Consider the following 27,509-nt stretch of genomic DNA (forward strand, 5'->3'; position numbering starts at 1 on the left):
TACACAATCTAGCACTACATCTGCACAAAATACTTTGTATTTTCTTGTAACACAGTGGTGAAAACGGTTCCCAAACAAAGTCCTCATCTTACATTGGGTATTGATATATTTTAACGTCTGTGTTAAATTAATGTGTTTAATGTATGTACCCTATCCCACTCATTCTACTAAATTAGCCTGTAACTTGAGTAATATATTATATACATTTATTTTTTATTTTTCATTTAATTAAAATAATATATATATATATATATATATATATATATATATAATATTAATATATTTAAGATACAAGTATGTACGTATGTAATGTGTGTACGTGTGTGTGTGTAAGTGCCGTTTGAAATTTTCTTCTAAAATAAGTATTTTTCTCAGGCTTCTATGTTTGTTCATTTATTTCACTTTAATGGCAATGAAAATAACCTATTCATTGCCATTAAAGTAAAATTACTGAACCTACACATAGGAGCCTGAGAAAAATACTTATTTTAGAAGAAAATTTCAAATGGCACTTAGAGGCTTTTGCATCTGAACTCTTCATATACATACATATGTGTGTGTGTACTTGTTTATGCTACATTGTGGGGACCAAATGTCCCCACAAGGATAGTAAAACCTGAAATTTTTGACATTGTGGGGACCGGCCTGCGAAAAAAAATATTAAAAATAGTAAATGATGTTTATCTGAAAATCTAAAAATGCAGAAAGTTTACTGTAAGGGGTAGGGTTAGGTGTAGGGTTGGTGTAGGGCAATAGAATATATAGTCTGTACAGTAGAAAAACCATTACGCCTATGTGTGTATAACACAAATACATTATATATATATATATATATATATATATATTTTATTTTTTATTATTTATTAAAATATTTGTAGTTACATATATATTTTACTAAATATTACTAAAGTATATTATTAAAATATATTAATATAAAAACATTACATTTAAACTACATCTACCATAGTTCAATGCTGCTTCAGTGGCAAAAAAAAAAAAAAAAGGCTCTTCAGGCTCCGCCCACTTTCCGCGCCTGCTCTCTGCGGATTTCATGGCGTATTTAAGCGCGAGCAGCGGGGATGAGTGAGCTTCCTGTCAAACACAGACGTGACAGATCAACTGAAGGCTCTCTGGAGCGTCTTAAAACTCTATTTTACATCCATACAACGGGATATTACAGTAATAAGGAGGATAAGGTGCCGTTTTGATCGTGTTTTTAATGAGCTGTGAATCGAAGTGGAGTTAAATTGTCGTCTTTGGCTAACTGGCTAATGCTAGCGAGCTGGCTGTCAGTGGGAAAAAAATTGAAAGCGGAAGAGTCACGTGCTGGATTACGAAAGCGGAAGTGCTAGAGCAGATTTTCGATCTGAAAGGTGGGTGGGGATAATTTTATTTTACTGTCTGGTTTGTTTTTTTCTTAATATTATTTTTATAATTAAATATACATTTATAACAATAATAGTAATAATTAACATAATAATAATAGACGTTATTGTAATATCACTGTATACATTTACAATAATAGTAATTTATAATAAGAATATTTTACAAGACATAATTGTCATTATCATTAATTATATTATTATTAACATTGTACATTTAATAAGACATGTTGTTACTATTTTATTAATATACATTGCTAATAATAGCAATAATAACAATGTTATTATCATCATCAATGTACATTTAATAAGAAATGTTATTGTAATTATTATTTTATTGTTATAAATGTACATTTGTGAATATTACATTTAGCCGTATTTAGCTCGCTTGGCAAATAATCAGTACATTTACATCATAAAAGCAAGTTTGATTATGATGATCATCTTTTTTTGCTAAGCTGTTTATTGTATGTTTGCTAATAATACAACAAGGCTTTCTCTTCAAACCTGATGGTGAAGGCTGAAAGCTGTCAGGCTGCAGTGATCGAGCGAGAATGGAGAGCCGTTGTTTTATCACGTATGATCCGTCTCAACGGTCTGGTTATGTTTTCATCACTAGCACGAGGAAAATCCCATCTGAAAACAATATGGAGATGCTGATCTTGTGAATGCTGTGTTTTTAGGTTTAAAACAGGATTTAGGAAAGACTTATGCTGATCTAGACGAGAGAAATCCTAGCATCGGCCCCTTTCATCATAGATCTCCAGTCCTTTGATTATATTGAGAATGAAGCCAAATAAGCTGCGCACCGAGTGTTTTGTGTTAGCTTTGTCTCTTTTCAACAGTCGAGAGATTAGCGAGTAAAGACAACATTTATTTTCTGTGTATAGAAACATGGATATTCTGGCATTTTAACTGCAGTATTATATGGTTAGTTGCACTTTATGATTTGGCATTATTTCTTCCCTGCCCTCTGTGACCCATTTAAAACTGGATGCTTTTTTCTGTCAACGGAAAAAAAATCTCTTACAATTCGGACATTTTCCCTAATTTTTCCTAACTTTTAAGAATTCGGGGTATGCGTTTCTGTTTGTTTCCATCGGCTGCATTAACATATCAGTTTTCTTTCTCATGTCACTAGCTTTAAAATATGCAACTTCACTGGATAACGAATGCATAAAAGTGACCAAGTGGACATAAACTACTGCAAATAGATGGAAACAATCCTGATGTCAAACATTTGGGTCGACATGCGTGTGTTTTGGTCACATTGGGTCTCATTCACCAAGCATGCGTACGTACAAATTTGTGCACGAAACCTACGTATGAACGTTTTCACAAACAAATCACGATTCACTAAAACATTCGTACTTTAAAATTTATTCTAAATTTAAGAAAAAATATAGGAACAGCTGAAAGCACACGTACACAAAAAAAACAAAATCACACACTCTAATCTATATTTATAATGTTTTATATATATATATATATAAAAACAAACGCTAAAATTTATATTTCATCTTAAAATAATTTCATGAAAGAGTAAGAAAAGCTGCGTTAGACTATGTACAGTCAGCTATTGGAAAAAGCTCTGTAAACTGGGTCTGTATAAAAGGTGTTTTATTGTGTATGAACTGATTTTGAGGACTGCACACTTGGCATTGCTCAAAGATCCGGTGAGAGTGCATCTGTAGACAGCATGCGCGTCATATGGGTTTGCGTGGAGTATCTTTGACGAGAGTAATGATCGGCTGTAAGCAAAGCGTGTGCGGAAAACCCTTATATGGAGATGGTCTGGGCATGTTTCATGCAAGTGACTAATTTGGAGTCTAAGTGAGCTGCCACGTGCACAAAGTTAGAGATGTAATGGTATGAAAATGTCTTATCACGATTATAGTGACCTAAATTACCACGGTTATCGGTATTATCACGGTATTGTTAAAATGTGCCGGAAAATTATTATTTTATCTATAATAATTACTATTGTATCTGCTCCATAAATAATTATAGATACCTTATCCGAATTGTTTGAATGTGTAGAGTCCACATAAATAGTTTTTCATCAACGGGTCAAAATTTACAGCAGGGCGTGCAAATTTGGTCCGTTTTTTTTGGCCAGACAAAAACTGCAAGCAGGCTAAATGTAAATGTAACTCTCTGTAAATCCACTCTCTGACAGCAGGTGGCGCTTTTGGAACGGTAGATTTACAGTGGTTTCCCGTAACCTCTGTGGACAAAGCAGCATTAGGCCTACTTTACTAGGTATTACATGGAGCATAGATGAAAAAATGCCATCCAATCTTTTCTGAAGACAGCCAGAACCTGTTTCACATGTTGTTAGCCGGAAAGTTTTTGTGAGAAGTTCGAATGTGCATATAAATACGAATAATCTACATAATTATTAGTGAATGAGACCCATTGTGTTAAAAGCTTGGTGCTACTAATCTTAGCGTCTTCTCAGCTTTGACGACAAACATTCTGTTGTTGTTTTTTCCCTATTAATGCTGCATCTAGTTAACATATTACTTTATAATGATATGAAAACATGTACTGTATACATATGGTTTCCTTGTCGAGGTTTTAAATCCACATCCATCTCAGTGTCACGTGTCAAAACAAACAGCATGCAGTGTCAGTGATTTGCCTCTAGAGGCCGCTCTTATACTGTATAATGACAGCGGAGCTTATCAGCCACTCAAGCAACAGACACGGATATCGGTATGGCCGATAGTTGCCGATAAACTGCGAAATAAGCTTGCAAATATGAGAAGAAAAGTCAGAATTACAAGATATAAACGCACAATTCTGATGTGCTTTCTTGCGAATCTAAACTTACATTTCTCGTTTCTGAGTTTTAAATCAGAATTGCTAGAAAATGTCTGAATTGTACAATTAAAAAGTGTCGCAATTACCTTTTTGTAATTACATATATATATATATATTTTTTTTTTACCCCGTGGCAGAAACAAGCTTCCATTGAAAACCCCGCCATGGTTGTTGTCTCCTGTCTGGATCTGTTTTGGCCCTTAACAGGCCCAGAAGAGACGACCGTGTCTGTTTGAGTGATGGGATGCGACTGCAGAATCATGTCGCTGTTGTGTCCATGAAATTGGTTATGAGTCGAGTGCTGCGCTTCCATGACAGCGACATGCTATAATAAATTGTTCCCATTGATGCTTAAGCGTGCATCTATTGTTTTGTGTCACTCCAGCTGCTGAGATATATCTCATTGAAAGAAATGACCCCGTTTCATTTACTCTGAAACTAAGAACTGGAGCTGATGTTCTGCTCAGTTCAGTGAGTTTGTAAATATTGATCAGAATGATTTACAGATAATCCAACTAATGCAAGTGTTCATTTTGGTTGTCCTTTGATCATACAGTAATTAAATAGGCACGACAATTAAACACCTGATGGTTTAAATAGCAACAGTTTATCTGGTCACCATGTAGGATTATTCATTCAAAATGAGTCATTAATAAAGCAACAAGCCACTTGATATATTAGTGATTTTTAACCATGGCTATTGCTTTTATACAGTGGCAACAACAGCAATAGAATACACCAGTATTATGCAATTAATAGTTACATTTTAGTCGTAATCAGAATAATCAAATAATTTCAAGCATTTAAGCTTTAATTCCTTATAGATTCACTCGAGTTGAATATTTTGATCTATGTAAATATTCTACTACAAATGTTTTTTTGAAAAACTTTTATTGAGCAATGATGCATTAAATTAAATCAAAGACATTTGTAATGTTACAAAAGATTCTATATTCAAATTAACATCACTGTTTCAAACAAAAACATTGGGCAACATTGATAATAATCATAAATGCTTCTTGAGCATCAAGTAAAGCTCATTCTGATTCTGAAATCAGCATATTAGAATGATTTCTGAAGGATCATGTGACACTGAAAGACTGGAGTAATGATGTTGAAAATTCAGCTTTGACCACAGGAATAAGTTACATTTTAAAATATATTCACGTAATAAAAAATTTGTACTTTTTTTTTTTTTTTTTTTGATCAAATAAATACAGCCTTGGTGAGCAGAAGAGCAGGATATTACATTTCATGAAACATGATGCATCTCTTTCAAAAGTAAATTCAATTGAGGTCCACTAAAATAGATTCCACTTGTTCTGGAACAAATGAAGCCCTGCTTACTGTGGGAAAACCCCAAAGCGTCCCGACACCGCATGCATAATGTTAGCAGTTTACCAGGAAGTAAAGCAAATCAAATTAATGACAACTCGGCCTGGAATAATTGGCTGTTAGAAGCCGCTGCGGTACATATGCGTCGAGCGTTTAGATACAAGAGAAAACACTGAGCTGTCACCTTCTGTGGAGGCTGTGTTTTTACTCTCACTCTCTTCTCTCTCAGCAGGTTTCTTTGTAGAAACGGAGGGATGGATGGAGACGAAAGAGCAACTTCTGAAAGGATTCTTCTGGAACCGTACAAGTACTTGCTACAACTGCCAGGTGAGAGCATCTGTAGGGCATTACGCATTTATTTTTGGCTGCATGTACAGTACAGTGGTGCTGAAGGAATAAATCACACAAAATACAAATTAATTTACTCACCACGTCATTCAGAAACTGAGACTTTCTTCTGTGGAACATGAGGAAAAACTGACAAAATCTTCACTTTGGAACAGAAACAGACTGCATTTTTAGGTTGTTATTTGATAGTTTGACAAAATGTAAGCTATTTTGAATATGTGAAATGAACAAGTCGAAAGCAGTTAGACAGCTAGACCTATATTTCAGTACACTTCAGAAGATTTGAAATATGTGACCGTGGACCACAAAACCAGACATAAGGGTCTATTTTCTGAAATTGAGATTTATACATAATCTGAAAGCGGATTAAATAAGCTTTGGTTTGTTAGGATAGGATAATATTTGGCTGAGATACAACTATTTGAAAATCTGGAATCTGAGGGTGCAAAAAAAAAAAACAAACACAATATTGAGAAAATCACCTTTAAAGTTGTCCAGATGAAGTGCTTAGCAATGCATATTACTAATCAAAAATTAAGTTTTGATATATTTATGGTTGGAAATTTACAAAATATCTGGAACATGATCTTTACTTAATATCATCATGATTTTTGGCATAAAAGGAAAAAAGGATAATTTTGACCCATACATGTATTGTTGGCTATTGTTACTCATGACTGCTTTTGTGGTCCAGGGTCACATATAGTGGATGACCATTTGTTATGGTTTATTGAGATTGATGACTAATATAGCCGTGGTCACCATGAGCTGTCATTGTATGAAAAAATATATAATATACATTTAATTAATTAATTAATTTTCCCTTTACTGTTTTGTGTCTATAGTAGTAAGTCATTCATATGGGTTTGGAACAACATGAGAATAAGTTTTCATTTTTGAGTGTATTTGTGCTTTAATGTTGCTGAATGTCTTGGATATTAATAGCTTGGCTTGGTCTTGTCTGAAATGTAGGTTAAATGATATTTTAAGAATGGCTTTGCCGTAGGAAAAGTGCTTTATGGAGATGAAGTGGGATTTTAGTCGAGTTCACTGTACTACGGTAAATTTATGACAGAATTATGCAGCAGTCCTAAATGAAACAAATGACGTTTGCTGAAATGGTGAAACTCTTCCACATTTTGCATGACTTTATTTTGACCTGCTCCAAGCTGGATTAATTTAATTAATATTGATTACTCTTTTAAATCAAATAGAACTTTTTATGCAAAGTGTTTCTGTCCACAATTTCTGCAAGAGTAAACACTAACAGCTGAAAAAAACCTGCTTTAATTTGAAGTAGCAAAGTGAAAATGCAGCCTATAGGACTCTCTGATTCCAGGCCTTGACCTGGCTATGGGTTATGGGATTTGGTTTGTCATTAAAGAGATAGTTTGCCCCAGAATTATCATTCTGTCATTATTTACTTACCCTCATGTCGTTCAAAAGCTGTTGGACTTGTTTTGAATGTTGAGAAATAAATAGCATTAATGCCCATTGACTTTCATCGTATGCAAAAAAAACACATGATTTAGGGGTGGGCAATATAGCCTCACGATATTTCAAGAATATTTGCGATAATGATATTTATGACGATATACAAAAAAATATGGAACAGCGTTTTATTTGTGATTGCAGCTAGCAGGCAGCAGCATTTATTAGTGCAAACACAATGAAGGGCATTTTTCCATCCTTTTCCAATGAGCTACTGTCATTGATGACAGACTACATAATTTGAAGTATAAAGCTATTGTCATGAGGTGGCAGAAGCAGCATTATAGGGCAAGTAACTTAAAATTAATAAGTTAGTAAAATAATATTTTGTGGCCATTTTTGAGATCCCCTTCATGCAAATAATGCTGAGCAGAAGGAAATTCTTTTCAAAAATTAGAAAATATTACAGATCCCAATTTGAACACTATGTGTGAACGTTATAATAAAATGTATTAATAGAGCTGTTGTAATTATCATCATTATTAATGTCTTACTTTTTAATTTTATTTAACAGAACAACAGTAATATTACAATACTAACATTTATGAATGTTGATGGAGCTTTTATTTTGACGGAAACCCGCAGGAAGTCCTCAGTGCTTCTTTTTGCTGACAGCAGCAGATTTATAAATTCTCATTACTAATTTGGGAAGATGCACATATCACATTGTCACATGCCTTGTAAAAATTCATAAAAATGTTACTGAGCAGCTGACGAGTAACAGTTTCAGCGCAGATTTCCCCTCGCGGTTTGGACCTTGAACCCGGGTTCGCGCAGCGCTGTTTGAATGCAATTCATGTGTGTATTAGAAAACATAACGTTCTGCAGTGTATGACAAAAACTTTACCTGTTTTGCTTGATGTATATTATTGTCGCCATATATCTTTCCTACGATGAGAATTAAAAGATAGAAAAATGATAATTGTGTGACTATATATTTTAGATATTTCTGCAGTGTGGCAAAAGATTTGGGAAAAGTATAAATTCATGTAGTCTTTAGTATGAGGTTGTAAACATGTTTTAATGATCCAAGCATTAGAGAATGTTTTTAAAATAGTAGAGGTGTAACGATACACTCATGTCAATGATTTGGTTTGTTACACGATACCATACTCTCACAATGCTTTAAACAGCCAAACTAGTTAAAATGGTTCTAGTTATTAACAAGGAAAGTTAGATAAAAATGCAGAATTATATCACAAACATATACTTTCACTCTGTCCCTGACATGCATTTAAAAAGTAGAAATATTGTACTTTAGAATTATTTGTTAATGATATTGTATACATTTTTTACAATGTTTATTTGTAATTTACAAATTTATAGGCTATATTATTAAATAATGCATTTTATTTTTTATTTAATAATAATAATTAATATGAAAGCTCAAATGTGTGATCTGGGTTTACCATAACAACATGATCCAATATAGTATTTTATAACATTAATATTCTATAAATAATTTTACAAAAAAAATTTGTAAATATAAATACATTTTTATTAAATAATGCATTTTTTTAATATATATATATATATATAATAATGAAAATGAAAGCTCAAATGTGTGACATTTTGGGTTTTCCATATTTGGTATAATATTGTATTTTAGAAATATTTGTAAATTATAAAAAGTGTTTCATTTCATCAAATAATGCATTTTAATTTTTCATTGTTAAATAATAATCAACACGAAAGCTCAAATGTGCGACCTTCTGGGTTCGCCACATTTTATGATGTTAAATTAAATCTGTCTAAACTTTCATTCTGAATAAACCATCCACGATACATATTGTTGCAGTCTTGTATTGTGAAAGGATATATCGTTACAGTGATTTATGGAGCCGGAAGCTGCTGTCAGTGCTTGACATGTGATGTGAGCTGGTTGTTCTGTGGCAGAAGCATCGTCCTCCTGTAAGTCACAGGAACTCAGCAGCAGTCATACAGGAAGCCTGCAGTCAGCACAATGCACAATAAATGACAATATCTTGTGTCTATTATTAGCTGCTCCTGCTGTCGCTTCATGAAGCATCTTGCAAGCTGACAGGAATTAGTGAAAGAACACGCATTAGATTCTGTAAGAGTCACATGTTTTTAAGGACTATTCGCGATGAGTTGATTTGCTCCTCATGGCTTTTGTGTCCTTTTAGACATTGGAGTAGCTTATAGCTTTAGTGGTAGCCCACTGTCTAGTTCTAGTATGATACGTTACTATTAGTGTAGGCTTAGATTTCCAAGTCATTTTGTGAGATTGTTACCATGTAATTTTTCAGTAAAATATAGACGTCTTTTACTCTCAAGTGTTATTTTAGGATCATTGATATACTGTTGTAGTTTTTGTTAACATTGAGTTAATTACTTTAATTTGTCATTTTATTATTTTATTTTATTAATTTTTTTAATGCATGTATAGTTTTTTTGCCGTGTAGACTTTTATTTTTAGTTGAAGTTTTAATAATTTAGAAATTATTAGTTTTAGTTATTTTAGTACTTGTAACTAACTGAAAAATCTACTTTGAAAATGTATTTCATTTTATTTCGGTTAATGTTTTTCAAGTAACAAGTTTTTTTTTTTTTTATTATTAATGGCTTTAGATGTAGTTTTATTTAACTGTAATCTGAATGTTTTAAATGAAAACTTTGAATTATGCATACGTGTTGTTTTTTTAAAATAATTATCAGTAATGGAATTTGGTTGCCACTGCTTCAATTTCCAACAGTCTTGCAGAATTAAATCTTCCCCTTTCCATCTCTTTGCTGCTCTTTAAGCGAGAGTGTTTTAATTGTATCAACAGTAAAAGCCTGCTGAGTCTGAAGGAGTTTTTCCTCCTCTAATATTCAGTCTATGAGCGAGAGGAGAAATACTGCTGCAGCATCAGAACCCGTTCTGTTGTTTTCTCATCGTCCTCTTGCAATTTTAATGATGTCTTTTGTGACAGTATGTGCAAACCCAGCACAGGCGATGCAGAGACGCTCCTCACGGCTAGTTTTTGCAGAGGTCAGGGAAGAAATCACTGAGGAATACGATACACTCTCAGAAATAAAGGTACAAAAGCTGTCACTTTTCAAAAGGTACATGTTTGTACCTTAAGGTACCAAAACGGACCCTTTAAGATACATATTAGTATTTCAAGTGTACATATTTGAACCTAATAGGTACAAAAGTGTACCTTTTGAAAAGGTATTTAGTGTTTGTGCAAGTTGTTCAGCTCTAATACAGCTTGGTGTACAAATGAATACTTTAGCCTAATTCGACTGCATCTTGGGACCTTATACCGTCGGTTGGAAGGCTACAGTACAAATTCATTATACAGCACATGGATGCTGAAACTCAACAGCTCAATGTGAAGAGATTGAGAGAGACTGCCAGTAGGTCATTTACTCACATTTAAGGGTAAATCTCATTAAAACATGTCCAGGTCATATTTCACCAAAGTCAAAAGAATTCAGATTTCTCATTAATGCAGTGAATCCATGTTTTACTCTTGGTATTTCTTACTTTTTAGTGATTCCCATTACTGTAAAAAAAATTAAAAAAAATAATATTTTAATAATTTAATGATTTTATTTTAAATGAAGTCATTTTATTTTTAATTTATGAAATTTCAAAAATTAATTAAATTAATAAAATAAAATACAAATTTAGTTTGTAAAATCTAAGTCAGTAATGTAACTGTGAAATTGTTCCTATAATAAAGATTGTTTTAATAATTAAAAAGAAAATTGTTTTTTTTTGTCATTTTATTTGTAATAATTTATGAAATTTCAAATCATTAAAATTACAATAAATTAAATTAATTAAATAAGTGTTATTTGTATAACCAAAGTAACGTAACTGAAATGGTTACTATATTGTAGTAAAACTTCAAATTGAATAATAATAAAAAAAATAATAATAATTTAAATTTTAAATTTTAATAATTGATATTAAAATAAAACAAAATACAAGAAATAAAATAAATTACAACAATTAAAAATCAATAAATTAATTAATTTAATTTATAAAAATAATTACAAATTTAGTTTTTTGTAACCAAAGTTTGTCAGAATTTCGTTGATTATAATTTGTCAGGAATAGAAAATCTGATACAATGATATCATAAATGGTGTTTTCTAAGCTAAAATGACACAAAGTGCTATTTTGAGGCCGATCCAATCCACATACACATTGTGTGATGTTTTTGGAAATAGTTAGTCAGTTTTCTTTGATTATTGGGGGTGAATCTGGCATGTTCTTGACGGATTCATCATTACTGGAGGGCAAACGGAGTTGAACTGAGGGAAACAGGAGGAGGAACATTAGATCAGCGCAGTCGAACTCGCTCGAGTTACAGGAAGCTGGAGGGAAAACGTTCATGAATGGAGATGAAGTGAGATGAATGATATAATCAGAGCTCTGCAGTCTTCAGCGTTTGAGTTTGTGTTTTAAAAGGCAAAAACACTTCTATTGATTTGTCAGCATTCAGACTTGTGCCACTGCTTGATTCTTGTTTCATGCTGTTCATTTTTTAAAAAATTTTTATGGTTTTAGTTAACTATAACTGTAGTATGAACTTCTTAGATGAGATACTGCATATTTTATTTTTATATTTTCTGTTTTCACTTTAATTTCAGTTCACGTTTGAGTAATTTTGTTGTTGTTTTGTCAATGTTGCCTATATAGTTTTTATTAGTTTTATTTTTATTTTAGTATGTCAGAGTAGCTGCAGTAATTTATATAATAATTTAAAATATTTTTTGTATTTAATATTTCATTTTAATGTTTATTTCAAGTTAAGAATTTTTGTTTATATGGTAATAACCCTGTTTTAATAAAGTAATTGTTTATTTTTATATTTTCATTCAATTTTTGTTTTAGTAATTGTTTTTCATTTTTATTGTTTTTAATACATTTACATTATTTGTAAAATTTTTAGTTGTGTGTGTGTATATATATATATATATATATATATATATATATAAATAAATAAATAAATAAATATGAATTTTATATATATATATATATTTTTTTTTCAGTTTATTTCAGTCTGCTTGTCTGGGTACAAACGCATTATGTTTTTTGTGCTAAAGAGTAAGAAATGCCTTTGTCATTTATTCACACTTTTTTTTCTGTTGTTGAAAAGCATAAAAAAACCTCATCTTTGACGTTATTAGGGAAGGTTTGAGGTGTTTTTGAGGATTAGGGCTCGGTGGGAAACATCAGTTGATCTTTTCTGTCAGTGTTTGTGCTGCAGCTCATTTGGATTTCTTGTCATCGCTCCTGCTTTTCTCTGTTTTGATAGGAAAACAAGTCAGAACAAAACTCTCGCAAGCGTTCAACCACTGGCTCAATGTCCCAGAGGACAAACTTCAGGTAAGGCTTTATTTGTGTTTATCAGGAAGTGTTTCTGCATTGACAGTACTGTTGAAATATATTGTGGAAGGCGAAACAAGTTTCTTGCAAAATTTGGCTGGAGTTTAAATTAAATATTCTCTATTGTAATGTGAATATTTAGCAGTTCACGCTTTTCTGTACAGTTTACAATAAAAAAAAATAAATAAAAATATAAGTGTGACTCTCTCTCACAATTCTGAGTTTTTTCCCCCTTGCAATTCTGATGTTAACTGAAAAGAATTTGGAATTGTGAGAAATTTGCAATTACCTTTTATTTATTTATTTTTTAGTCTGTGGTGGAAACATAATTCTGAAATATAAAGAAAAAAAAAAAAAGTCAGCATTGTGAGATAAAAACTCAGAATTGCAAGACAAAAGGTTGCCTTTTGTTATTTTAATTTTTTTTTTAATTACTTTTTATTTCTTCATTTAAATTTTATTTATTGTATTTTATTTTGATTAATTTTTTTTATTTATTGTACTTTATTAAAATGATTTAATTTTTTATTCGATTAGATTTGAACAGGCTTGACAGGTTTAGTTTAGATCGTGTTCCTCGTGGTATCCTCTCCCTGTCTCAGTCAAAACTGAGTGAAAGTCATCTGAGGTTTCTGTTAGATTTGTGTGTTGATTTTTATTTCAGTCAGCTTGTGCTTGCCGAGGGCAAAGTTTAAACAGACATAAAGCAGCAGATCTGTTTCACTTTCCATTCTGCTGAGGAGCTCGCGACTTGACAGAAAACCTGCCATCGGCTGCGTTATGAAAGTCTTTTTAACAACCTACTGTCTCAGTCACTAATTAAGAGAACAGATGTTCTCACTCTACACTGGCTTTTGTCTTTAATCAACCACTAGTCTACATGCTCCTAATGTTTAACATGACTAACGTTAGTTAGGTTTCATCAGATCATTTTCTGAATCGTACCTTCAAACGTTGATATGTAAATGGACTCTTATGGTGTTGATGTGTAAATGTGGTTGGGATGTCATAACCCTGGCATCAGTGATTTCTAGTCATTTCATCAGATTGCATGCCTACTTTTAAATGTCTGTCAGCTAAGAGTTGCTTTGAGTGATGCATGGTGATTTAGTTACATCATCAATCCACTATTGGAAGGTTTTTTTTGTTTGTTTTTAAAAAAAAAATGCAGTTATTGTTAGTTCAGAAGGCCCACAATCATTTCCACATGCTTTTGCAGCTTAAAACTCCCATGCAAACCTTTTTTGTGCAAACTGGCCATTTCCTGTTTTGTCTTGTTGTTTTTCTGCACTGGCATTGCAGAGACTGAAAATGATCAATGCAAATAGATTTTTAGCTCTCAACCATCACATCATGGGCCATTTTCAGCATTCGGCCCTTCAGATTGAGTTGAGGCGTTCATGACGGGATTGTGTTACAGCAGGGAGAAATAAGTGCACATGAAGGATACGAGAAGCTTTTGTAGGAACAGTGATTGCAATCATGTCACTCGTGTCATTTTGTGTTTTGCATAATAAAGAAAATTAGCCAAAATATCCAAGTTCGCATAATTAAAAATATTATTATTTTTTCTTTCTTTAATTCTCCATTATTCCTGGTGTTTTCATTAGATTGTGATTAGTGTTTCTTTATTGTATTACAGTTAAAAAAATAAATAATTGTAATATGATTTATTTAAATGAATAAATAATTTGTTTTGAAGGTGTGACATGAAAAAAGGTGATTTGCCCCCCCCCCCCTCACAATTAATATTTAATTTTTTTTTTCTAATCATCATTTTATTTGTATATTAAATAATAATTTTATTATCATTATCATTGTCATATTACCTTATTTGTATCTTATTATTATCATTATTAATAGTAATAATACTGGGTAAATTAATAATACTGTATAATATGTACTTGTGTGTATAGATTTATTATTATACAGCTTTATGTTTGTGTATTATATAATACTAATTTTATAATTAATAATAATAATACTGGGTAAAAAAAAATTGTGTAATTTTATATATTAATAATAATTAATATGAATACAATACTGTGCAAAAATATCTACTAATACTGTATGTAATTTACTGTATATAATCCTTCTGTATATAATATTTACTGTATATAATCCTACATTATTATTTTCATTGTTGTTGTGGAAAGCTCCAAAAGTAAATCATAAAAGTAGTCTGCCTTGGTTGATTTAAGTGTTCTGAAATCATACAGCATGTTATCTTTGTATGGGGAACAGACTGAAATTAAGTCTTTATTGATCAATAATCTTTTGCCACAGCTTTCAAATCTCATCCGCATGTGTGTTCATTTAAAAAAAATAGTGCCTTAAGTCTTGCACCTGTTTGTGGCAGGTTTGATGTCTTCTGCTCCAAATGCCATTGCAATAAGATGTTTTCTGCTTCTGACCCAGTTGAACCATTAGTACAGATGATCATTATTAGAATATTGTTTTAGACATTGCAATTTTATGTGCCAGATGAAGTATTTACATTTTACTAAACTGAACACTACCTGTATATTTTTGTTTATATGTAATATTGAGCTCTGCTTTGGCTCGGACTCGTCATGAATCAAGCAGAAAGTATAAAAATGTATGCATAATGCATCGATGAGCTACAGGATTGCTTCAATAGCAAGCAGTCTTGAATTGGTGTCTGTTTCTCACACAAAGCTATGGTGTTTGCACATATATACACATAAGTCAATATGAGTCTGCTTTGATTTGGTTTAGTTGTACAACAGTTGTTTTTAAATGAATGTGATTGAATTACTTTTTAAATAACCAGATATGAGATCTGAATCTCTTCTTATACATGTTTTTGATGCTCAAACACATGCAGCCTGTTAGCGGTGAAAATATTTGGTGGGTTAAGTGTGTATGAAAGGGTAAAATCTCATTATACCCGTTAAACCCCTTCATATAGTTATGCCAACAATACACAATGCTCTACATGCTAATGCTAAACAATCGAGCAGATTTGCAGGAGCTGGAAACCATAAGCTGGCTGGATTTTCTGTGAAAAAACTAAATGCAAAATGTAATTCGTTTTTTGGCAATCCTGCCATTTTCTTTCCAGCTCCAGCATTGCAGATATCTGTACCGCTGACCGACGCATGAGGAATCTCATTAATGCAGAAGGACACTGTACAATGATTATTAGATGTTGTCAGTGGCGTACAGCACTGGATCGTGTTGGAGCAGAGGACTCTTAATCAATGAAAAATCATTTGAGAGCCGCTGAAGAGGTTTTAAGTGTTTTTTTTGTTGCATCAGTTCCAGGTTTGAATTCATGTGCTGTTATTTCTGTGCTGCTGATTGTTAAAAATAATTGAGTTTTCCCTTTCAAAAGGTTTGTTTTTAAAGAACAGTTCTCCCAAAAATAAAAATCTGCTCACAGTTTACTCACCTTCAGGTCATCCGAGATTAGGATGAGTTTGTTTCATCAGATTTGGAGAAATGTGTCGCTGCATCAGTGTCTCAGCAATGGATGCTCTGCAGTGAATGGGTGCCGTCAGAATGAGAGTCCAAACAGCTGATAAAAACACCACAATAATCCACACCACTCCAGTCCATCAGTTAACATCTGGAGAAGACAAAAGAAACAAAGCCATCATTAAGATGTTTTTAACTTCAAACCGTTGCTTCTAGCTAAAATCTGAGTCCATAATCCATAACGCTTCCTCCAGTGAAAAACATGGTCTGATCTGAATCAGGAGAGAAATCTGCACAGATCAAGCATGCGTTTACAAGCCAAAACAGCTCTAAACAAATATGTGGCTGGATTTTTGATGCGAGGAGATGGACTTTTTCACTGGAGGAAGTGTTATTATAGATTATGGACTCAGATTTTAGACAGAAGCAACAGTTTGAAGTTAAAAGCGTCTTTATGATGGATTTGTTTCTTAGAAACACACAGTTTTTGTCTTCTCCAGATGTTAACTGATGGACTGGAGTGCTGTGGATTATTGTGATGTTTTTATCAGCTGTTTGGACTCTCATTCTGACGGCACCCATTCACTGCAGAGCATCCATTGCTGAGACACTGATGCAATGCTACATTTCTCCAAATCTGATGAAGAAAAACTCATCTGCACTCTTAAAAATAAAGGTGCTTCACGATGCCATAGAAGAACCTTTTTTGTCTTAATGGTTCCATAAAGAACCTTCAACATCTGAAGAACCTTTCTGTATCACAAAAGGTTCTTTGTGGCGAAAGAAGGTTCTTCAGATTATAAAAAGGTAAGAAAGAGATGGTTCTTTAAAAAACCTTTGACTGAATGGTGGAACCAAAAATGGTTCTTCTATGGCATCGCTGTGAAGAACCTTTTGAAGCACCTTTATTTTATTTTTTTGTTAAAGAGTGTACATCTTGGATGACCTGAAGGTAAGCACATTTTCTTTAATATATGATGTGACTATGGAAACAAATATTGTTATACACTGTAGGATTTAGTAATATCAAATTAAACAAACTTTTAAAGTGGAAAGTCTGAACTAGCATCATCTTGTAAAACATACTCCAATAATCTTTATTTGCAACTTTTGAAAAGTCTTTTTTCAGGCGTAGTGAGTGTTAATTAGCATTCTTAGCTTTGAAGGCATTAGTGTGGTCGTACTGAACTCGTAACTGGTCCAGCGATTAAGCCATGTTAATCTTGTCGTAGTGAATCAGCTGATCTGTCAAAGCTCTGTGTTTTCGGTTTAGTCGATCAGATCTCATTCAACCAGCTGTTCAGCAGCTCTCTTTTTATCCTGAATATTTCATTAAAGCTCTTCAAACGGGGGAAAGTCAGCCGTTGGTGTCAGTAACGCTGTTTTAGGGGGCTTGTCTTCTCCACTTCCACGTTTACTTGATCTTGTGAATAGAAAACAGCTTCCGTTTTGGTTGTGTTGAATCATTATTAGACTTGTTTATATCAGCTTGGTTTTCCTGTTTCACAGGGCTTGAATTTTTAATCATTCCAGCAAGTTTAATATTCATAGTGCAGGGTTTTTTGTCATTGCAGTAACGTAGGCACAAATCAAGATGTCTTTCAGAAGTTATTTGGTTTGTTTCTAATGAAGCAGAGGATCGTTCGTTTGTCTTGATTGGTAAGCGGTAATAAATGTCTGGTTGTAATTACAGCTTTTGCTTTGCTTTCTCGAGTCTGAAACAGTCATTTAGTGGATTAGCCTCAAATTGTCTTTCATGTGTGACACTTTTGATTAATAATGATTGAATAATGAATATGCATTCATTTGCTGCAATTTACTGGTCAATTAAGTAATTAAGGGATGTATCTGGTCTTGGAAGTCACTAATAAATGGTTAAATAGTCTTATTTAATCTCCTTCGCTGCAGCTCTGCTTTTATCTGTGTCTTATTGTCCATTTCAGAGCTTTAGAAGAGAAGATTATGAATGATTATCAGTACTTCGGTTTTAAATTCAACAAAGCTATCATTTGCCTTCAGATTCAATAGTTTAAATATAGGGTGAGCTTTTTGACATCTTTGTAGAATAAATCCCATCCGCTTTTGTTGTATGAAAAACAGTTGTTTTTTTAGGACTGAACGATTAATAAGAATGTTAAAAATGAGTGATTTTACATTATTATAATTTTAGTCGCAGTACTTTGTTTTATTTTAAAGTACCATGATATTATTACAATAGTGATTTATTGCTTTAATATTTTTATTCAATAATAATCATCATTTTTTTTCATCTAAATTGTACAGCCAGAAGCAAGCACAGCAAACCTTCCCTAAAAAGGAGCAGAAATGCAATTTTTACTCAGAAATTAGATTTTTTTTTTTAATTATTTTTTTTTTTAACCATTTATTTAAACTTTTAAAGGAACATTAGCTGAAGACATTTAAAAATGAAGAAATTAAGGCATAACATTTTATGAAATTTTACAGTTGTACTGTAAAATAAATATTACAGTACAAGTATACTACTAATATATATATATAAATTAAACTACTATTGTAATTTAATACATTGTATTATGGTGGAATAATGTTGTTATTAATAATAATAATAATGATATTGATACAGATACAATGTTTTTCTCAAAATCGTGCAGTTCACAAACAAACACGGCAAATCTGCAACTTAATTTTTATCCTTTTTTCCTCCCCCTCCAAATCGTTGTCAATAACAAAATGCGTGTTTGGAACAACATTGGTGTAACAGTTTTACAGTTTAGGTGTTTATTTTTTCAAACTATGTATTGAAAGTTAAGGAGCATCAGCTGAAGACTGTGCTAATAATCAGCCCTCTCTAAGTATTTTCAGTTATATAATAAGCGGGTGATTTTCTGTTGAAGCAGTGCTGGTCATGTTGTAGTCTTTGTGTTGGTGCGTGTGACGTCATTGTCCCGATCTGAACCTTTGGCTGGTTCGGTGTCCTGTGATATCTGCATGCAGGGCTGTTTGTGAATCATATTCAAGGGCTGGTTGGTGGTGGAGTGATTGCTCATATTTCTGATCGGTCTCCTTGAATCTCTCTCTCTCTCTCTCTCTCTCTGTGGCGTGGTTTATCTGGCTGTAAACTCTTGTTGAACCCGTCAGCATGACTGCACATGCGCCGTATCACACACGAACACACGTCACACTGCACTGTCGCCTGCTAACAGATCGCTTCTCATTCACCGTTCACTGAACGGCTTCAAATCTAAAAATATAAAGACCGTGTTTTGATTCTGAAGTGAACTGAATAGTTTCCTCACAGACGTTGATCTTCTGACTGTGGAGGACGTGGTGCCTGAGTTTCCCGTGCGTTTGTGTGTTTAGAGGGTTTAAAGTGGCAGAAATCCTGTTTTCCTGAGATGTTTTGGGAATACCAGTGTTTTAAGAGCTTGTGATTTGACCCGAGTTTGTTCAGAAAGCTTTATCTGCCGGGTCGATGAGTGTACTGCACTTCAGTCAGAGGTCAGAATAGCCAAATAAAAATGGGTGAATCTCACAAAAACATGTCCAGGTTGTTGTTGTTTTTAAGGTGTGTGTGTTTGTTTGTGTGTGTACTTGTTTATGCTACATTGTGGGGACCAAATGTCCCCACAAGGATAGTAAAACCTGAAAGTTTTGACATTGTGGGGTCCCCACAAGGGGAAAAAAATAAATAAATAAAAAATAGTAAATGATGTTTATCTGAAAGTGTAAGAATGCAAACAGTTTTCTGTAAGGGGTAGGTTTAGGGGATAGAAAATATCGTTTAGTGAGTACAGAAGTCGATAGAAATTCCCCACAATTCACAGAAACAAACGTGTGTGTGTGTGTAATATACTTTTATTTTATTTACTTATTTTTTTAATGTTTGTATTTGTTTAAATGTTTATTTATATATATATATATAAAAAAAATCATGGCATAGTTTTCATAGTATTTTCATAGTAACTATTTGCATCTATTTAAATAATTAAAAAATGCATTAATTCAAATTCATACTGAAACATTGGATTCTATGATGAATATACTTTCTTATATTTTAAAAAATTTATTTTTATTACTTAATTTTGATTTCACACTACAAAGAATCTTGTTGTTAATCATTGTATTTGTCTTTTCTTCAGTACAAATATTTAAACATTCCTCTGGAAAAAGTCAAGACTGATGAAGATTTTTTGCAGGCATCTGTAAGCAAGCAGCAATGCTGGTGATGTAATGTTTCTAGAAGGCAGACAAATATAGTAATCTGTGTCTTACTGTGTGTAAAATGCTTTCCAAGATTGTTTGGCGCATCAGAATCATTGCTTGCTCTTACAGATGTCACACTGATATACCCGAGGCGTGTGTGTGTGATTATAGGGTCTCTACAGGGGCGGTTTCTCACTGTAAGCAGCGTGTTTACAGGATGAATGTGTGAGGGTCTCTGATGCTGGCCGGATGCCCAGCACACGCTTCATTACTACGACAGCTATAGTTTACGGTGAACGAGCTTTAACTTGGTCTCAGAGCAGCTCTTGATCCTCACTTGTTAAGGTCAAACTCCCAGCAGTTCTTCAGTCTCTGAAATCTTCCACGCCTGTCTTTCCGCTGGAACTTTTTCTTTCTCTACATTCACCATGCCAGCGCTGATGCCTCCTGCTGGTCGCTCTGGTGCGGCAGCTTTTGTTGTATTTCCATGCGGAGTTTTGGGGTTTTTTTTTAGTTCTGTTGTTTTTGAAAGTAAAGATCAAATCGGTCTCCATTTAAACCTTTTAAAGTAGGTTACTATAATTCATCTAAATGCACTTTTGGGCCTGTAAATCAACATTTAGGCCTGTTTCACTCCAAAATATTTAGATCTAAACTTAAGATTTAAGCGCATATATATTTAAAAAAAAAAAAAAAAAAAAAGTAAAGTAAAACCCCCATGCATTTGGATTGGGCACAGTTTTAACAAACTATTAAACTTGATGTGATGCATTATTTGTCAGTCATACAGAAATGAAACAAATCAGAATTATGCACTCAAGTCATGCTGTGTTTTTTAAAAAATTATTATTATTATTATTGCATTTATTTAAATAATCACTTTCAAAATGCATTTATTGAAATTGCTTAATCAACGACTGTTCATTGTGAAAATTACATTCATTCAGTCAGTTAAGAAGTATGAACATGCTTAAAATATGGCTATAAAACTTGGATCGCTTTTTATATTACACAGTTTAACACTGCATTATTATGTTTAAATAAAACTGAAAACAAGTCTTTTTTGTTACTTAAACTAAACTGAAATCAAATGTAAATACTAATTTAAAAAAATCATTTCCCATTTTAAATTTATTTTAACTTAATGTAATTAAAAATTGAAACTGAAATAAATCAATTTAAAAAATATGTAGACTTACTATTAAAATATGTAGACGGCTACTAAAAATGACAAACACAAAATAGTAAAACTTTTACTCGAATTAAAATAAACCATGGAAATAAAAACGGATTCAAAATATTAATAGAAGTTATAATCTCAGTTATATTAAAATAACACAAACTTAATTTGGTGCATCTTTGTCAGTTACACATAAATTAAACTTAATTAACTATTTGCATGCATTTGATTTAAATAAATGCATTTTTAAATGATTATTCCACTTGCTTAGAATCAGCATAAATATTCATTGTGAAAATCACATTTAATTTATAAGTATGAACGGTTAAAATATGGCTAGCTGTGGATCATATTCAATTAGTTATAATCTATGGCATTCAAACTAACTGGTTTATTGATTTTAAAATGATATTATATAAATCTGGTTATTGTGCATTTAAAAGATGTTCAGTTGATTAGTACTATGACCTGTTTCATTTATATATGACTGATGAATATGCATCACATTAAGTTTAGTAGTTTGTTAAAACTGTAATGGAAATGCATGGGAATTTTATATGCAATTCAAATGCATGGACCTAAATAGTTTTGCATGGATGTATTATGTTTACAGTCTTGTCTATGAGTGTGAAAGCTGAACGCTCACCTGCTGCTGTGACTGACAGGTGTGTTTGTTCTGCTGTCTGTGTGAGTGCATGTGGCTCAGAGGTCAGCCGAGGTCGTGTAAAGCGCTCGGCAATGGACGGGCCCCGAGGCCCCGAGGACTCGACCCGCCGTGTCAACGCTGATTACTGTAACGAGTGAATGCGTTAGCCGGCCTCCCCTCTGCTCACCATATGCTCCCTATCAGCGCTGATCAGAAACACATTCACTCGTCAAGAACATTACGCTGCCTTTATGGAATACAACACAAGTGAGAATAATTAATTTATATTCAATTAGATAAATCGTTTATTTATGTGACCTTTATATTATGCATTTTCTCACTTGTGCTATATTCTTAAAAGAAAATTATTGTATATTTAATGTGTGTGTAAAATACAGAAGCACTGATTTTTTGTTTTTACATTAAATAAATACTTTTATAGCATCAGTAGGTTGTCATTAAGATCGTATTACAGTTGCATTTAAAGAACTTTTAAATGTTATGATATTTTAATTTAAACTGATTAATTAAAATGCAACTCTAATAGTATTAATGTAGTGTTTTGATTATTAAAATTAATATTTTTACAAGAAAATCTTATTATAAAATTGCAATAAACAAAACCTAAAATATAACTTAATAGTATCAGTGTGGTGATTTTAATTATTAAAGTTAATATATTTTAAATTATTATAGAATTGCAATAAACTTTTAAATTGGCTTACATTGACTCATTTAATGTTATCATATATTATTTTAATTGATAGACGGTTTAATGTCATGATAATATTATTATTTTCATTGACTGATTGATTTAATGTAATTGTAGGGTTTTATTTAGTTAGTTATTAGTTATATATTTAATTATAAATTAATTTGCACATTACATGAAATTATTAGGTATATTTTATGTATTTGTATATTTTAATAAATTATTTTAGATCTCTTTAAAAACCATTTCATTTTATATTTATTAGCGTCTCTTTATATTCTCTGAAGGCCTAAGATTTGTAACAAAACTGAATGTTTCTGTAGTTTTATTCGAGCACCTTTTACCTAATCAAACCATTTAATAATCAAAGATACAGTTATGCATGTCACATTCAAATTTGCTTCCTTTAAAACATGTTTGCTTCCTAGAGACATGACGCGTCTGCGCAGACCTTCACTAAATACACAACACAGGGATGTTAGTCAGCATTTCAGACACACCCTATCTAGTGCAGCGTGAGCAGCTGCTGCCCTCTGCAGGCCGTCACATACAGATCTGTGCACTTCTGACATTACCGTCCGTCTCTGCTGATCTCACCACAGCTTTTCTGCTGAGACAGACTGCCATTTATGTCTGGTAGTAATTTCTGTGAGCTTTTCACACACACACTACAGTAGGAAGTTATTAATGCACAAAGTAAATTAAAGCAATAAGCCCCAAGAAGCCATGGTTTATAACAGCGGAGTGCCTAAAACCCCCTTCACTTTATTATAAATTCACTGTAAACCATGGCTTCACGGGGCTTATTGCTTTTATAAAACGCTTATTCCATTTACATTGCAAGGTTTCACAAAATAAAACAAAGCAAATAAAATGTAATGATATTAAAAACAGTCTTCCGCCAAACAGTGTAGTTCCTCAGAAACGGTTGTGGTTGCAACAAACGCAGAAACAAAGAGGTGTGTGTTCGTAGAATAATTTACAACAGCTTCGAACGCTGCTCAACCAATCATACAAACAGCCCTTTAATTACAGTAACGGAGTAGAATAATCATGGCTGATAGCAAGACATGCAAACGTGAGAGAAAACCTAACTAGGTGCAAGAACAGCTGTTACTTCTTCCCAAGTGGTTAATGAAAACAAGGGTATAATCAAAGGAAAATTTGGAGTTGGGATAACCTCCAAACCCAAAGGTGATACCTTTTTAAAAGCTCATTATCGTCAAATGTTTACGTTCCGAGGCAGATTGCCAGCAGCAGTCATTTTAGGATAGTTGTGAGCTGGTCTCAGGTGACTCAGGAGTCCTCTTCACTACTCCTAACGTTTCGCAGATTTAGGAGCTAGTTTTGGTGCTAAAACACTGAAATACTCTAAATTTAGGACTGACACGCCCATTATTTTTAAGATTTTCTCCTAAATGTCACCTTGGAGCACAAAAGCAGTCATAAGTCACTGAGGTGTATTTGTAGCAATAGCCAACAATGCATTTGTATGGGTCAACATTATCAATTTTTCTTTATACCAAAAATCATTAGGATATTAAAGGGTTAGTTCACCCAAAAATGCTAATTCTGTCATTAATCACTCACCCCCGTGTCGTTCCAAACCCGTAAGACCTTCGTTCATCTTCAGAACACAAATTAAGATATTTTTTATTAAATCCGAGAGCTGTCAGACCCTCCGTAGACAGCAACACAGCTGAAATGTTTCCAGGTCCAGAAACGTAACAAGGACATCGGTAAAATAGTCTGTGAAGCTAGGAGAATACTTTTTGTGTGCATAGAAAACAATAATAACAATTTATTCAACAATTCTTTGAATTAAGTTACCATCTTCCGCCATTTTGGAGAGTACCCCAGAACACAATCAACATAATCAGCGTTTCTGGACCTGGGAACATTTCAGCTGCGTTGCTGTCTACGGAGGGTCTGAGAGGACTTAATTTGGACAAATTTAAAGGCGATTTTCTCAATATTTTGCACCCTCAGATTCCAGATTATCAAATAGTTGTATCATAACAAACCACACGTCAATGGAAAGCTTATTTATTAATTTATTCAGATGATGTATAAATCTCAATTTAAAAAAATAAATAAATAAATTGACCCTTATGACTGGTTTTGTGGTCCTTGGTCACAAATTGGCGAGTTATGAGCTACTTTGAGTCTTAAGATGTTTTGTGAATACGGGCTCTGGTTTTCACAATGATCTTATACTCATCTCCCCAGGTGATTATCGAGGTGACGGAGATGCTGCACAACGCCAGTCTGCTGATCGACGACATTGAAGACAGCTCCAAGCTGCGGCGCGGTTTCCCGGTGGCCCACAGCATCTACGGTGTGCCGTCGGTCATCAACTCCGCCAACTACGTCTACTTCCTCGGTTTGGAGAAGGTGCTGACACTGGAGCACCCCGAGGCCGTACACGTCTTCACCCGTCAGCTGCTGGAGCTGCACCGCGGCCAGGGCCTGGACATCCACTGGAGGGACACCTACACCTGCCCAAGCGAGGAGGAGTACCGCGGCATGGTGCTGCAGAAAACCGGCGGCCTCTTCGGCCTCGCCGTGGGCCTCATGCAGCTCTTCTCCCACTGGAAACGAGATCTGAAGCCGCTTTTGGACACTCTGGGGCTCTTCTTCCAGATACGGGACGACTACGCCAACCTGAACTCGACAGAGTACAGCGAAAACAAGAGCTTCTGCGAGGATCTGACGGAGGGCAAGTTCTCCTTCCCCACCATTCACGCCATCTGGTCGCGTCCCGAGAGCACGCAGGTGCAGAACATCCTCCGGCAGCGCACGGAGAACGTGGATATCAAGCGCTACTGCGTGGATTATCTGGAGAAGGTGGGCTCGTTCGCTTACACCCGTCAGACGCTGCTGGATCTGGAAGCCGAAGCCTATCGGCTGATCGCGGAGCTCGGAGGGAATCCCGAACTGGAGGCTTTGGTGAAGCATCTGAGTCGCATGTATAAAGAGCCCGAGGGCGGAGCCTCGGTCGGCCAATTGAAAGAGCTCAGGGGCGGAGCTGCAGCCGACCAATCGAATCAATGACTTTGCACTGTACTGTTAAAATAAACTGTACTGCTATTTTGACTCCACAGCAATTGCCTTCAGTCCAAAGTCTTGTCATTTTGTCTCGTTCACATTTCAAGGCTTTGTAGCTGGCATATGAAGTGTAACAGGAACTTGACCGGCCTCTTAGTCTGCAATATTTGGCCAATATTTATGTACTGTAATTAGCATCTAACAGTGGACAGCTGCTGTTCATTTCATTATAAGTGACAACTGTAAACAAACATTTAAACCATGTCTGTCATTTCACCACAAAATCACAGCAAATACCTTATATTTCTTTAAGAAAATGAAGACAATTTTATGGTTCTTTACTTTTTTCTTTACTATCTTCATGACAATTATTTGTAGTATTATTATTATTTATTTAAATTAATATCATTATTATTACTACTACTACTACAATACAATAATATCTTTCAGATGAAACAAACATTTTACTACGAAATTAAAACAAATGATTTTGCTTTAATAAAACAAAGCCATTTTTTGCATTGTACAATTATTTTCATGACTAACAAAAACTAATTTATATAAATGATATTAAAACAGTAAATATTATTAGAAATAAATTTTATTATTATATTTAAATGTCTGATCTACTCCCTGAATTGGTTTAAATCAGCATGTAATATAGGTCACTGTAATAGAGTGAAAATGTAATGATAATCACCAGTGTAAAATGTCAAGGAACAATAATATGAATTTGGAGGCAGAATATTCCTGGCATGATATTCTCACAGGAAATAATAAAAATAAATAAACTATTATTATTTTTTTGCTTATGATTTTGGGGTGAAATTTATTTCTCATGACTGATTGCCTTTCCCAAACAGCAAAATAGTGCTGCTAGCGTCTGAACCTTGTCCTGTGTTTTTGCTGTGGCAGTGACGAGGCCTTACGGTTACCTGTGGACGCTTTAACACTCCTCAAGTCAAGTTAATGTCCTTCCACATTTTAGCAGCTCTTGGTTTTTGTGAGTGATGTTTACGATGGTCAGATCCATCACTTGATGCTCAAATACCTCTGAAATAGTGAATTGAGATGAGATCTCACATGTTTGACAGGTCACTGGGTTTTACCTTTGAACAAATAGACAGTTATGTGTGCATCAGATTCATTCTGTATATGCAGTTTTGTTTTGGATGTTTTTTTTTTTTTTAAATCACTATTCTATGAATAAACACACTTTCATACACTTCAGTCTCCTGTGAGTGTTTTGTGCTGCTGTTGTTCTTCTCATGAAGAGAAAATTGATATCTCTTGCATGCATGAATAGATTTACTTAAGAATAATTGTGTTGTTTTGTATTTACTGCTCATATTTATTGTGAGTGAAAAGTTGTTAAACTTGATGCAATGTTTATTAATTTTGCAAGTCAGTTGCATTTTCAGGTCTGATCTTTTCTCTTATGAAATGACAGAACAGGATCAACCACTTAGTGGCGCAAGAGACACAAAAGCAACAGATAGAATTACTGTAGAACAGAGCAGGGCAGCGAATAGAGTTATTTCACACTGAAATAAGAGTCAGGTTTT

At 33.6% G+C, this 27,509-nt stretch overlaps 1 protein-coding gene across 3 annotated transcripts; it reads left to right on the forward strand.

Moving 5' to 3' along the window:
- Positions 1–1,059: 1,059 nt before the first annotated feature.
- ggps1 (geranylgeranyl diphosphate synthase 1) lies at positions 1,060–27,169 on the forward strand. 3 transcript variants are annotated; one of them, XM_058796427.1, is made up of 4 exons: positions 1,060–1,373; positions 5,773–5,870; positions 12,662–12,732; positions 25,126–27,169. In XM_058796427.1, the coding sequence occupies exons 2-4, from the start codon at positions 5,798–5,800 to the stop codon at positions 25,948–25,950; spliced, it is 969 nt and encodes a 322-aa protein (XP_058652410.1). In that variant the 5' UTR covers positions 1,060–1,373; positions 5,773–5,797; the 3' UTR covers positions 25,951–27,169. The 3 variants fall into 3 exon arrangements, with proteins under 3 accessions (XP_058652410.1, XP_058652411.1, XP_058652412.1); XM_058796428.1 differs by having other exon boundaries at positions 5,776–5,870; XM_058796429.1 differs by lacking the exons at positions 1,060–1,373; positions 5,773–5,870 and adding an exon at positions 10,358–10,425.
- The last annotated feature ends 340 nt before the right edge of the window (positions 27,170–27,509 follow it).

The sequence above is a fragment of the Onychostoma macrolepis genome, chromosome 13 (genome assembly GCF_012432095.1).
Source record: "Onychostoma macrolepis isolate SWU-2019 chromosome 13, ASM1243209v1, whole genome shotgun sequence".
NCBI classification, from domain to species: Eukaryota; Metazoa; Chordata; class Actinopteri; order Cypriniformes; family Cyprinidae; genus Onychostoma; species Onychostoma macrolepis.